The sequence below is a fragment of the Saimiri boliviensis genome, chromosome 10 (assembly GCF_048565385.1).
Source record: "Saimiri boliviensis isolate mSaiBol1 chromosome 10, mSaiBol1.pri, whole genome shotgun sequence".
NCBI lineage: Eukaryota > Metazoa > Chordata > Mammalia > Primates > Cebidae > Saimiri > Saimiri boliviensis.
In genome coordinates this window covers 73,865,136-73,880,303 of record NC_133458.1, presented here as the reverse complement: position 1 = coordinate 73,880,303, position 15,168 = coordinate 73,865,136, and the positions used below count along the sequence as shown (strand labels likewise).

Below are 15,168 nucleotides of genomic sequence, written 5' to 3'. Positions count from 1 at the left end.
CTGTGGAGTCTGCACACTGGATTCACGCCCTTTCCTGAGTTCTGGCCAGGAGACTTCTCAATCAGTTGAAATTATTATCAAGTTCAACTGTAGGTTTCCTTCCCCCTGTGGCCTTTTCCCAGTGCCTCTGGCAGCTGTCCTCAAGAACCCCAGTGATGTGAAGCAGATATGGCCTGCTAGGGGACCCACTGAGCCCACAGGGATTTTCCTGTTGCTTATTCTACACTTGTATTTTTCTTGGCTCTCTAAATTGACTCTGCTCCAGGTAAGGTCAGAATCTTCTGTAATCTAGACCTTCAGGTTCCCCAGTGGGGGTATATGTTCAGGGGTGGACAATCTCCCTTTTCCATTTCCACAATTTGCATGCTCACAATATTTGGGGTATCTGCTGGGTCCTGCAGGAGCAATCAGTGTTTCCTTCAGCACGTCTCTGGGTGGTTTTTTTTTTTTTTTTTTGGCTTTCCTAATGTATTCCTGTAGTCGTTTTGGAGCAAAGGTTCACAATGTGAGCCTTCACATGCTATTCTTTCCTCTCGAGTGGAAGCTGCAATACAGTCTTGCCTCCCATCCACCATGATCTCCAATTCTAGTATATTTCAAGATGCGTTATTATGCAGGATGACTTATGATCTGAGAAATTTGATTATAATGTCTCACTTATTTAGGTTCTGGCATCCAGTGACTTTTACCATCAGCAAAGTAGCTTTGAATCCAGACATTATCAAAAGACATTTCTTCTTAGTAAAGAAAACAGTTGTTAAAAACATCAACTTGGCCGGGCGCAGTGGCTCAAGCCTGTAATCCCAGCACTTTGGGAGGCCGAGGCGGGTGGATCACAAGGTCAAGAGATCGAGACCATCCTGGTCAACATAGTGAAACCCTGTCTCTACTAAAAATACAAAAAATTAGCTGGACATGGTGGCGTATGCCTGTAATCCCTGCTACTCAGGAGGCTGAGGCAGGAGAATTGCCTGAACCCAGGAGGCGGAGATTGCGCTGAGCCGAGATCGTGCCATTGCATCCCAGCCTGGGCAACAAGAGTGAAACTCTGTCTCAAAAAAAAAAAAAAAAATCAACTTGACCTTGTTATGAAAGTGTATGTCCATCCTTAGGCTCCCACTCTAAAATATTATCTTAAAATGGGGTTAAAATAAGAAAACTCATTTAAGAAAACTAGTGTTGATGTCCTCTAGCAAGGACCAACAGGAATCCATCCAGAGTTTTAACAAAGGCTTGTTGACTCTGCAGGGAGGGAGACCACACACGATGAAGCTACAGTGACTCAGGAAGAGGATGAAAGATATTTCATAGGATTTGTGTTTGTGTTATGTGATTTTGGGAATAATTTAAAAAATCTGGGATAGGCTCTGGATTGAATGTTATTGATAATTGGGGATAATTTTAGTATTGAATATTTAATGAATCTCATTTAGAAGTTGGAAAAAATAGTTAGGCTAAGTCATAATTGGTAGAAATAGCAGTCACTAATTTTAGCCAGTATTGTAGGATGTTTGATAATTTGGAGGTTTTGTGCAGTGTTTTCTGTTTTTGTCTGTGCTCTGAGAAGGCCTCTCAAATATATATAAATAGTGCAAAACAGAGTTATACCTATGGCACTGGTATTTAAATGTCAACAACATTTAAATGTTATGTGTTTAACAAATATTTGCAAACTAGTGGCTATGAGTTGGGTTCTGGAGTCAGAGTTGACTTGACTGTCACATCTGCCATCTAACAGTTGTGTGACCTGCAGTGAGTTACTTACACTCATCTGAAAAATGGGGATGCTCACTTCACAGGGGTTGTTTTGAGGATAAATGAGATAAAGGATGAGAAGCATTTAGCACAATATCCGAGGTATAAGAAATCAAGTTCTAAATCAGAATAATCCAGCTCTGAGCCAGAACTTGACTCCATTACATTTTCCTTCCATAATATTTATGTAGACCGAGGGTTAATAGAAAGTCAAACGCTAAGGAGTGTATTCCAGGGCATCTCTTAGTGCAGGTTTTATATATTTAATATTTTATAAAGTTTGATCAATGATACATTTTTGTTCATAAAAACTTATTTATTTAGCTCAAACACTGGCCAGCTGTGGAGCTGGCTGCCTGTTCTTATAAATAAAATGTTATTGGAGAACAGGTATACTTGTTCATTATATATTGTCTATGGCCACTTTTGTACCACCAAAGCAGCATTGATCGATTATGAAAGAGACCTTATTACGACCCTCAAGGCCGAAATATCTACTATCCAACAGTTTAAGAAAAAGTTTTGTGGCCCTAATGTAGTCTAAATACAACTGCCATTAAAATGAGCATCTTAACCATGTTACTCAATCCAGTGGTCAGTTCTCTGTCGTCAACTTATTTGCCCTGTTGGTAGCATTTGACAGATGGATCCCTTACCTTCTTGAAACGCTCTCTTCACTTTGTCTCTCTGGCTGCTTCCTTCTTAGTCTCACTGCTGTGGCATCTTCATCTCTCTGACCTCTAATGATTGGAGTGCTTAAAGGGGTCAGTCCTGGGACCTTCTCTTTTTTCTATTACTTGGCAAGTTGACTCATTTATGGCCTTTAATATCATTTATATATGAAGGCTTCCAAATTTATGTTCTCATCCCAGGCCTGTCTCACCTACTTGATATCTCCATTTGGATGTTCATTTTAGGTGTCTCAAACTAAACATGTCCAAAACTGAGGTCCTGATATCACCCTCCACCCCAAATGTTGTTTTTCTCTCAGTCTTCTTCTTCTTGGTCAATGACAACTCTATTCTGCCAAGAGCCTTGGAGACTTCCTGGAGTCCTCTCAATCCTCAGCAAATCCCATCACTCTACCTTCAACATTATCCAAGTTTTGAGTGCTTCCTACCACCTCTGCTCTCAACATTCTGGTTTGTGCCCCATCATCTCTCATGTAGATCTCCCTTCAGTCTGTTCTCCATACAGCTTCCAGATGGGGCCTTAAAAACCAAGTTGGATCTTTTACTTCCCTTCTCAAAGCTCTCTAGTGGCTTCCTATCTCACTCAGAAAATAGCCAAGTTGTTACAATGGCCTCAAAGGCTCCACTGATCCTTATACCTGAACCCACTGCCATAATTCTCCAACTTCATAGTCTATTGCTCTCCTTCATGGAGATAGTTCTACCTGCACTGTCTCCTTACTGTTTCTGGAACATGCTGGGCATCAGCCTTGCACTGACTGTTTCTCTGCCTGGAATGCTTTCCTTCTGGGTTTCTACCTCGCTCATTCCCTCTCATCAGTGACGTCATATCTGGACATCCTAACCACAAAATCATTGCTGCCTCCTCTCTTCCCTGATTAATTTTTCACCTTCGCCCTTATTTAACATACTAATTATTTTATCTGCCTGTCTTGTTTACTATCCTGTTTCCCCTACTAAAATCTAAGCTCTATGGAGGACAGAGGATTTGAGTTGTTTTGGTCACTGTTGTTTTCCTAATGTTTGGAATACTGTCTGGCATATAATGGGCACTCAACAAACATCTGTATAAAGACACAGAAAGAATGAATGATGTTCTTCTTGCTGGTAACTTTAATTTTCTTTTCTCAATTTCATGGAAGAAGAAAATAGGGCTCTTTAATTTTGCTGCATTCATGTGAGATAATTTCTTAATTTTCAAAATGCATTTTAAATAAGATTGGGAGGGAAAGGATATTTTAAAAATTTAAAAATATTTTTCTTCAATTTATTGCTCAAATTCTATTTTTCTTATATCCTATGAATTTTCTAAAATATTTTTGTTATAATTCTAGCAGGAAGTGTTTGTGTCATGATAACAACTATGCAGGAATTTTTTTTTAAGAAAAATGATTGATAAATATAAGCCTATACAAATGCTCACCAACTTAAACTAAATAGCAAAAATGTCATTCACTATTTTGGTGACTTTTAACTACATACTGTTTAAAAGGAATAAAATAAAGTTTTATAATTTTCTATGTTGAGCTTTTTTTATGGTACATAGCCTAATTCCAGGTTAGCGAAGTATGAAAAAATAAGATTTTGTTTTATTGTTATATTTCCTGGTTTATTTTCTATACAGGGGGATTTGGGACCTGTGGGACCCCAAGGACCAATGGGCATCCCTGGAATTGGGAGTCAAGGGGAACAGGTAATTAATATATTCCTCCTTTCCCTTCAGTGTGAAACATTCCAGCCCAATCTTGGTATTCATTGAAGGCCAGTCCTGCAAACATCTATGCATATATTTGACAGTTAATTGCAATGGAGTATAAGTCTAGAATTGAATATAGGGATGGATAAGATGGTTTCATGAGATTTTATTTTTTAGAACTTCTAAAGGCTTAAAAAATAAGTAATGTGTTTCTTGATGCTGTGACTTTTAACATTAAAACCTAATTAACAAGGTAAATGTTTGGGGGCAATATTTTTAGTTCTGCTTGGAAACAATAATTTATTTACCTGCTGGTTTGCATATTTTTTTCTCCTTGAAGGTTTGTGAAAATTAAATCCCACTCTCTACCAATGGCGTAGAGTAGTATCTCCCTACAAACCACTCCAACTAGCCACATACCAATTTTAAAAAAAACTATTATAGTTAAAACTTGGAGCAGGATCAGAGGTAACCACTTAGTTTAAGGGGCACCCTTCTGGAATAGAAGCAAAACACAGAGAGAATTTGACCTGACACCTGACCCCTCTTGGTAAGATGAAAAAAAAGATCTGTAAGAATGTCTACATTCATGATGAGATCCACTTCCAAAATCTGATAACTTTTGGAAAAATCTGGGTAATTGAGATAAATCTAAATAATGTGAAGATAGTATAACATTACTCACTACTGTTGTTTACCATGTTTTTTTTTGTTTACCATATACTTTGTTGTTTACCATATACTTATTCAGTCTCATTTAATCAAAGTGACCAATACATCCAGATTTATGCTAAATATCTTCTGGTTAGGAAGTGGCAGGTCAGGTTTGATTAATATTTATGGTTAAGGTTTGAATTATTCTATTGCCTAGAGAATGGATACTGCTTTCTTTAGGATAGTGGAAGAAGGGAAGAATTTTTAAAATGAGATAATTCCAAGTGCCACTGTTGAGATTAACTTTGGGTTTATTTCTAATTGTCTTCTAATTTATTATTATTATTATGTTTTTTTGTTAGTCCAATCATCAACAAAGTTGGATATGACTCCTTTTTCCATTCCCTTGCCCTTGACAGAGGTTCTAGTCTAACATATTAGGAAACTTAAGGTACAGAAGAAGCCAAGATAAATGTATAAATAAATATTTAGATAATAATTAAGAGCTGGATAGTTGGGCCACTCAAGTGTCATGATTTGATCATACCACCAGACATTTTCAAGCCTTGTAGCTTACTGATTGCAAAAGCAGCTGGACAGTGCTGTCACATCTTGGTCTTGTGGTGCTCCTGGTGCTGAGTGACCACTATGGGGCTAAGCATGAGGTTCAAAGACAAGTTTGTCCAGATGGCCTGTGAATTCTGGACCTCCCACCTACAGCTTCCTGTTGCTTCTAATGCTGCTGTTTCTTGGTGGATGTTGTTTGTTCTTCAGCTTGGGAAAAAAAAAAACAACCTCTTGTACTTCTTTCATTTTCTCACCCTCTTTTTTTCTTTTTGAAAAAAAAAAAAAAAAAAGAAATTTCAAGGTAGATGTGTCCTTATAGAGCTGATCTCTATTGGAAATGAGATCTCTATTTGTAAAATAATCTGAGCAAGAAAAGAATTTATTTACCTTTTAAGACAAATGATATAAATTCTACTTAAATTTAACCTCTGTTTATGCAGTTATTCAATGTTCTTCTCTTTAATTTTATGTGTTTATCTATTGAATTCTTGTTATATTAGATCTTCCTATTTCTCTTATAAAAATGAATCTTATCCCTCATGTGTTTATGAGGGAACTTCTGTTTCTAGCAACATGTTTACAATATCTCTTAAATGGCCTACAGAGTTTTGTTAAATATTTGGAGGCTTGATCAACTCGAATCTTTTACAAAATAGAGTGGAATATAAATAGCCACATATACATATGTATGCATACATATATGCACATCTTTTTTATACTCATATATAAAAACCTCCTTTATAGTGTGAAGGAGGGAGTCAGTGTTTGAACATTCTTCAGTTTGGTATCTGCTGACTATTGCTTCTTAGAGGCTAGGTCAAACCTTCAGTTTACCATCCTGACACATATTCATTGGAACAAGTGGGATATAGGTTTGCCTACATGGACAGAGATATGAAATGGGTTAACTAGGTGTAATTTTATTTTCCTTACTTAAAACTCCAAGCTGGTAGAGTGGATCTACTAATCAGTCTTCTTAGTCTGCCATACTGAGGGTGCTTTCCTCATCTGCATGATCCTGGAGGTCATTGTCTCTTAATTCTAGCTGCTGAAGAAGAGGAAAAGGGAAGGAGAAGGCATACCCCTTCTTTTAACATGAATCAGGAATTACACACATCACTCTATTCACGTCCCATTGGCTAGAATCTAGCCCACATGACCACACCTGGCTGCAACAGGGACTGAGAAACATGATCTTTATTCTAGGTTAGCCACATGGGCCAGCTAAAATTTCTCTTAATGTGGAAGTAGGGAAGAATGCAAATTATGGTTTAATTAGCTGCGTCTGCCACCCCACTCTACAAATGTTTATTGAGTATAAGTAATTTATTATGGGGTTTGAACTAAAGTTTCACTTTAGAGGATTTGAAACTACTCTTATCCAAATGTCTTAATTTCACTAATACTCTTTTTTTAAATTTTTATTTTAAAGGGAATCCAAGGTCCTGTTGGTCCACCTGGTCCACAAGGGCCCCCAGGACAAGGCTTACCTGGTTCTAAGGTAACTTTGTAAATGAGAGCAGAGTTGAATATATCTATAATATAATTGCTGTTTTCTGATCAGTGTCAGTGCATTTGGAATACAGCAGATAGAATGAACTTAAAAATCAGAGATCTCTACTTAATGCAAAATGTTATTGATATTCCTGACAATTTAGAAAATGTAATATGTATTCTTTACGCTTTAAGAAAGTTTTACTTACACAATTTTCATTTATTGTTTTCTTTGTTACTTTTACTTATGTGATCCTATTCTAGTAATTCAAGCAGTAATATCAATAGAGGTAACCACTGGTTATGTATCTTTCTAGGTTGGCTAATTTTCATTCTCACCACCACTCTGGCAGTAGGTCTAACTACTAAAGCCTTAGCTAAAGAAATAGGGTTAGAAATGACCTAACAAATAAAAATGTTCTATGTACTTGGGAATCAAACCATCTCATAAATTGCAACTATTATTTTTTCCTTGAGGAGGGGCATGGCACTTGTTTAACTTGTTATCCTTAATATTGCTCCCAAGAATCATGAATCATTGTTAAATAAATAAAATACTTCTCTGAAACTACTCACCTTAGAACATACTCCTTAGAGCTGTTTGTGTGAGAAGCTGCTCAATGGACCACTCTGACTGTCCTTGAGAGTTTTGATTTGTGACTTGTCCTTGAAAGCTCAAATTGTGTTTTCTGGCTATGACATTGCTCTTGATCAGCAGTTACCTTGGCTTTTCCCGTGCCAATTTTAGTTGTTCTAGGATGCAACTGCCTATCTTTTCCAGATGCCCTCCACAGGGGGCTCCTTAAAATCAATTTTGAATATGCTATATGGCCTATATTTTAAGTCAGATGATATATACATCAAATATGTATATTTTTCATTCCAAATTTGGTTAAAATCCATCCATCTGAAGGAATTTGGGACAATATATATGAATTGAGCACATGAAACTATTTTATATGGTTGGTATATGACAGGTTTTAGGAGATCAACAGCCGGAATATATTATTTTCACTTTACTGCTGTGTTAAAATATTCTCTTTTCTTACTAGGGAGAAGTAGGTCAAATGGGACCTACAGGCCCTCGAGGACCAGTGGGAATTGGAGTACAAGGTCCAAAGGTGAGTTGACTACTACTAAGAAGTGATATGTTACTTTATGTAATATAATGTAAGGTTTCTTTTATATCTGATTGCAGTACAGACCCTGCATGTGCTATCTAACTCTATATAAGGGGTTCCTTTTACTTTTTAAGTGTGGCTACTACTACTGCAAAAGCTATAATTACGTGTATGGCTTGCTTTGTATTCCTCTTGGACAGTGCTGCTCTAAAATCTATATTTCATTAGGGTGGCACTTTGTTTATCTTGGTTTATTATAAAATCCCCAGCTTTGGGGACATGATAGAGTCTCAATAAGTACTGCTGAATAATGAATGAATACTTAGTTTACCCTTCACACTTTCTATAACTCATCCTTAAGTTATATAGAATCCGGAGAGCCATGTTGAGCCCTCAGCTTCACCATTGTTCTGTTGTCATTGTCCTATTCTTATGAGCATTTGAGTATTAGAAGAATATGTTAGATGTAGTTCTAAGAAAAATATACATGTTGCATATTTAAACACAGCATTACAAAAAATAAAAATATATTAATATAGTAATAATAGCTGCCATTTTTACATGGTTTCCATGTACTACACAGTATACTAAGTGCTAACTTTGACATATATGTTTATACATATATGTAATATATGCCTCTGTGTACATATGTATGCAAACATATGTTATATACCTGTAAATTGCAGAGAGGCAATATACAATAAGTATATTGTATATCTCTTGTCTTGATTTTATAAATATATATATATATCTTGTCTTGATTATAATAGATTTATAATATGTTTGTCATCTAAAAGGAAAAATATTCTCATCTTATTTCTTAGTTAATATTGACTCTAAGATACATGTTTTAGGGTTGACTTGCCATATTTAACAAGATACCCTATTTGGTTTGCACTGAATCTACAGATTAAATAGCAAGTCTTTCATACCACAGAGTAAAGCTCAAATTTTTCAGAAAAATATTTGTAATTTTCTCCATAAAGGTCTTGTACTTTAGTTAAATTTATTTCCAAGTACCTTGTAGAAATTTTTGTAATTGTGAATTGTCCTTTTTCTACATCTTTTTTTTTTGAGACGGAGTTTCACTCCTGTTGCCCAGTAGAGTGCAGTGGTGTGATCTTGGCTCACTGCAACCTCCACCTCCATGATTCAAGCAATTCTCCTGCCTCAGCCTCCCTTTCTACATCTTTTAATTAACTAGTATAGGTCTATAGGAGAAGTTTTTTTTATTTTGTTTTGGCATGTTGATTTTCTATCCAGCCACCCTGTGACATCTCTAATTATTTGTGGAGTCTCTTACTTTTTCAGTCCCTATGTACACAATCATATTGTCTGAAAATAAAGTTTTACCTATTCTTTTTTAGCTCTTCTTTTATTACTTACATTTATCATTTTGTACTGCTAGGATCACTTGTACAATGTTTAAAACAAGTGACTTCAAAAGAAGTGCTTCTAAAATTTTACTCTTAAGTATGACATTTGCTGAAAGTTTTTGATAGATACCCTCTATTAGGTTAAGGAAGTTCCATTCTTTTTTGGTTGTACCAAATGTTACTTGTTAAATATAAATGATTACTGGATTTTATCAAATTATACATCTACTAAGATAATTGTATTGTTTTCCACTTTTAGCTTGTTAATATGACACATTATATTCACAGAGTTTTCAGATGTCAAACCATCCTTGCATTCTTGAGATAAACTCAATTTATTACGTGTACTTTTTTATGATAGTCATTCAACTGACTAATCTTTTATTAAGGATTTTTGCATTTATTTTGATAACTATCTATTATCTGTCATATAGTAAATACACATGTTTAAAGTATACAATTTGATGTTTTGAGATACATGTGTGTGTATATATATATATATATATATGCTCTTTGAATCGTCACTGCAATTAAGATAATAAATTTTTCTGTAACCCTCAGAAGTTGCCATCTGTCCTGTACCTCCATAACTTATTCTATGTTCACTAATATGCTTCCCACAGATCTGCTTTCCAGTTATCCACTAACTGTTGATCTGTTTTTTGTCATCATAGACTAGTTTACATTTTCTATATTTTTATGGAAATATATACTACGTGATATTTTTCTGGCTTCTTTTAACTCAGCAAAATCATTCTAAGATCCATGTTATGGCATATATATGAACAGCTCATTCCTTCATATTGTGGAATAGTACTGTATTATATGGATATACCACAATTTGTTTATCCATTCACCTGTTGATAAAAATTTTGCTTGTTTCCAGATTTTGATATTATAAATAAAGCTGTTATGAACATTTATATATGTGCTTGTATGGATATTTGTTCTTATTTTTCTTGGGTAAACACCTAGAAGTGAAATGGCTAGGTCAGAAGGTAGATATTCATTTAGTGTTCCAAGAAATTGCCAAATCAACTTCCACAAAAAATTTCCTTATTATTTTTCTGGTTATAGAATTATAATGTACAGTTGCTTTCTCTTCCTTTTAATACTTTTAAGATGTTGTTCTATTGTCTTCTCACTTGCATTACTTCTGATAAGAAATCTGTTGTTATCCTTATATATGTTTCTCTACATGACATGTCTTTTTTATCTCAGGCTGCTTTTGAGATTTTCTCTACATCACTGGTTTTGAGCAGTGTGATTATAATGTGCCTTAGATATGCTTCTTGTGCTTGAGGTTCATTGATATTCTTGGTTCACTGATATTCTTAGATCTATGGGTTATAGTTTTCATCAAATTTGGAAAACATTTGGCCAGTATTTCTTGAAATAGCACTTGCTTTCCCCAGGAACTCCAATTTTACTTAAATTTGGATTTTATTTTTGTTTTGAGACAGAGTCTCACTCTCACCCAGACTGGAGTGCAGTGATACCATCTTGCATCACTGAAACCTCTGCCTCCTGGGTTCAAGTGATTCTAGTGCCTCAGCCTCCCATGTAGCTGGGATTACAGGCATGCACCAACACATTTGGCTAATTTTTGTATTTTTTAGTAGAGATGGGGTTTAGAAATGTTGGCCAGGATATTTGGATGTTTCAAGTCACTTCATAGTTCACTAATGCTCTGCTCATTTTTTTTCAGTCTCTTTTCTCTCTGTGTTTAATTTAGGATAGCTTTTATTGCTATATGTTTTAGTTCACTAATCTTTTCTTCCATGACACTAATCAGCTTTTAATTCAATCCAGTGTTTTTTATCTCATACATCATAATTTTTAGATCTAAAATTTTAATTTGTATCCTTCTTATATCATTCTTATGTCTATTTAACATGCTTCAGATTTCCTCTGATTTCTTGACTATATGGAATATGGTCATAGTAACTGTTTTAATATTCTTACCTACTAATTCTGCTACTGGTGTTATTTCTGGGTAAGTTTCAATTGATTGATTTTTCTCAACACAAAGTACTATATTTTTCAGCCTTTATAGTGCCTATTTTTTATTTTTAAATTAAATATTAATATTAATATTAATATTAATATTTTAAAAGGTGTTGACCAGGTTGGCTTTGAACTCCTGGGCTCAAGCCGTCTTCCTGCCTTAGCCTCCTGAGTAGTTGGGATTACAGGCCTGTGCCACCACACCCAGCTGAATACTTTTTTATTCAATGCCCAACCGTTTTGCATGTTGGATATTTTTGCATTCCTCTATTTTGAGCTTTCTTCTTGAATGTTTTTTAGTTACTTGAAAACAGATTTACCCATTTTGGTCTTGCTTTTAAGTTTTGTTAAGTAAGTCTACAGCAGCATTTAGTCTAGGATTAATTTTTCCCTACTGTTGAGGCAAGACCCTTTTTAGAACTCCAATCTATGCCCTCAGAATTGTAAGATTTTATTACTTGCCAGTAGAAATAGGCACTATTCCTGGTTCCATGTCACTTCTCTAATCCTTTAAGTTGGTTGTTTCCCTGGCCTTGGGTAATTTCTTCATACACATGTGCTGAGCAATACTCAACTGAATAATCAAGTTGGATGCTCAGAAGATACTTACAGTTTTCTCTGTGTAACTTTTTCTGGTTATCTGCCTTGTGAACTTTTGATACCTTGACTTATCCAGACAAATATGTTTGTCTCCTCGGAGAGATGCCTGAACTTTCCCTGGTTTCTCAATCCCTGCATTATGACCTGGAAGCTTTATGTAGGCACTGGGGAAAATTATAGCATTTGATTAGAAGCTTAAATTGTGCTATATTTCATAGGTAGACTGGTCTATGGTTTTGTTTTCTTGTCTTACCATTGTATAATTTTTCTAAAAAGGCTTTATAAGCCTCATAAAATAAATTAGATAGACTGCTCTGTTTTTCTAGTTTTTTAGAACTGTTTGTATAAGGTAGGAAATAACTGTACTTTAAAAGTTTAAAAGTTTGGTAAGTCTTGACTGTAAAACAAACTAAGCTTGTGATCTTGGAGGGAGAGGAAGTAGAGACTTTTAATCATCGACACAATTTATTTAATAGTATTGGTTTATCTAGCTTGTTCATTTCTTTTTACAACATTATATAATACATATTTTTCTCAAACGTTATTATTGTTTTCCAATACATTTTAAAAAATTATCACCAATTTTCTATGACTTAAAAATTTTTACTATATATAGTTATATCTTCCATTTTTAATATTTATTGGTGTCTTTAAAAAACCCTAATCATTTTCATTAGAAATTTATTTACTTTTATTAGTTTTTAAAAAGGCATTACCTTTTAATTTTATGAAATTCTTACTTTTTGTTTTCAAGTTTATTATTTTCTTCTCTCATCTTTGTCTTTCCTTCTACTTATTGTTAGATTTACTGTGCTTTTTTCCACTGGCTTTCTTAGGTTCATTGAAGTTACTTTCAATTATTTTCCATTTTGTTCCTATTAATAAATGCCATAAAGATGCTTTAAACTGGTTGAAAGTAGGATTTTTTTTTCCTGAACATTTTAAAATATTTATTACTAATCATAAATTAACTTGAAAGCAAGTAGAATTACCGAATATTAGAGCTGGAAGTGGTGTTAGGGCACAAATTTGTTATTTCACTCTTATATACTCTTATATTAGTTTTTTAGAACTGATGTAAGAAAGTACTACAAACTGAGTGGCTGAGACAACAGAAATGTAGAAACTGACACAACAGAAAAAGTCTCAAAGTCCATACAAAGTCCTAAATCAGTCTGCAGGGCTACGTTTCCTCCAAAACTCTTAAGAGAGAATGCTTCCTGGTCTCATCTTAGCTTCTGGGCATGTCTGTCAATCCTTGGCATGCCTTGCCTAGCAGCTGCTTCCTCCAGTCTTTGCCTCTCCTGTCACATGGTGCTCTCTCTATGTGTCTGCCTCCAAGTGGCATTTTTCTCTACTTATAGTACCCATTGTATTAGTCAGTTCTTGCATTGCTTTAAAAAACTACCTGAGACTGGGTAATTTATAAAGAAAAAAGGTTTAATTGGCTCACAGTTCTGCAGGCTGTGCAGGAAGCATGAGGCTGGCATCTGCTTGGCTTTTGGGGAGGCCTCTGGAAACTTACAATCCTGGCAGAAGGGGAAGAGGAAGCAGGCACATGTTTACATGGCAGAGTAAAAGAGGGAAAGAGATTGAAGGTGGGCATGCTACACATTTCCAAACAACCAGATGTCATGAGAACTCTATCATGAGAACAGCAAGGGGGAGGTCCACTCCCGTAACTCAATCACCTCTTACCAGGCCCCTCCTTTATCACAGGGAATTACAATTTGAATGAGATTTGGGTGGGAACACAGAGCCAAACCTATTATACTGAATTAGGACCCTCTGTAATGACTTCATCTTAACTTGATTAAATCTGCAAAGACCCTGTTTCCTATTAATGTAATTAAAGTTACATTCATAGGTACAAAGAGTTAGGATGTCAACATATCTTTTGGGGGGGGTAACAATTCAGCCCATAATAATAGAATCAAAAACTAAGGCCTAGAGATGTTAAGTAACTTCTCAAGATCAAATAGTTTAGCATTAATTACTAATCAGATTTCTCAGAGGCTTTTCTCAAACACTGCAAGATACATCCAATTCCAAGTACCTCAGAACAGATGCATCAACTTTTGGGAAATAAAATATTTGTTCATCCACCAGGGGGAGCCAGGCTCAATAGGGCTCCCAGGACAACCAGGAGTACCAGGAGAAGATGGAGCTGCAGGGAAGAAGGTAACACCAAGTTTTTCATATTACTGCAGTAAGAGCTATTGAAGCAAGCTGGTATCTTGATCCTGTGGGAGCTCGAATCAAACCATCCAGGACAAACTTAGTCTCTTTAAGAAAAAAAAAATCTCACAATCCCAAATGTCCCTTTTCACTTACCCCTGATAGAAGAAGTGGGCTATTGAAAGGCTGAGATAGTGTCTCACATCTTCTGCCTTCTCTCTGGTGTTTTGGTTATGGCCTAGTTTCTTCAGGATATCTAGAAAGCACATTAATTTAAACAAGAGAAAACCTCTCCCTCCGCCCCACCCCCACCCCCCAAGAGGAAAGTCTGTAAATGCATTCAGGAAATAAGGCCATTGTAAAGATTTCCTGAAATATTTTGAGTTGACATTTGAAATACTCATTTTTCAATAAAAGTAGCAAAAAACAGCAGATGGAAAGGCTGAAGGTCTTCCCTGTTTTTTAAAAAAATCTACCAAATGTGAATGAAGAGCCAAAGGAAAGTGAGCTTATTGCTTTGGAAATTGGCTGAGAAATTAAACTTTTTCATGATACTCCAGCTGCTCTGAGTTAAACTGGAGTTTGATGTTACTTTATTTTAAGTTTATGAACTTCCAAATTAATTTTGAAACTAGAGTGAAGGTGTGGTGTGTTTTGGAGAGTTTCAGCTGAATCCACTGGTGATAAAAGGAGACAAGGTGGGATGATACTTACTGTCTGTCTGCTGGAGGGTCAGCTGAAACATCAGTGTTATTTCCTCTAGGGAGAAGCGGGGTTTCCGGGAGCAAGAGGCCCAGAAGGACCACCTGGAAAAGGACAGCCTGGCCCCAAGGTATGGAAATAACAGTGTTGGAGGAAGCAGCCTGACTATGTTCTGGTCCTCATACTGAGGAGCCAACTTAGGAGAAATTTGATTGTTATTCTTGCTATGTCAAATGTGTTTATGTCTGGCTTAGAAGTATAAATACTATCTTGGAAGCTTATGGAAGACAGCAAGCATGTATAATTCATTTTTATTTTCCTAACAT

General features: G+C 35.6%; 1 protein-coding gene across 12 annotated transcripts in view; it reads left to right on the top strand.

Moving 5' to 3' along the window:
• The window catches only part of COL28A1 (collagen type XXVIII alpha 1 chain), a 191,470-nt gene that overhangs the window by 102,916 nt on the left and 73,386 nt on the right, over window positions 1–15,168 (top strand). For all 12 annotated transcript variants that reach the window (XM_010345655.3, XM_074379483.1, XM_074379482.1 and 9 more), the window contains 5 exons: window positions 4,072–4,140; window positions 6,797–6,865; window positions 7,911–7,979; window positions 14,072–14,143; window positions 14,904–14,972. In XM_010345655.3, the coding sequence (XP_010343957.3) occupies window positions 4,072–4,140; window positions 6,797–6,865; window positions 7,911–7,979; window positions 14,072–14,143; window positions 14,904–14,972 (348 nt within the window). The remainder of the gene's footprint in view (window positions 1–4,071; window positions 4,141–6,796; window positions 6,866–7,910; window positions 7,980–14,071; window positions 14,144–14,903; window positions 14,973–15,168) is intronic.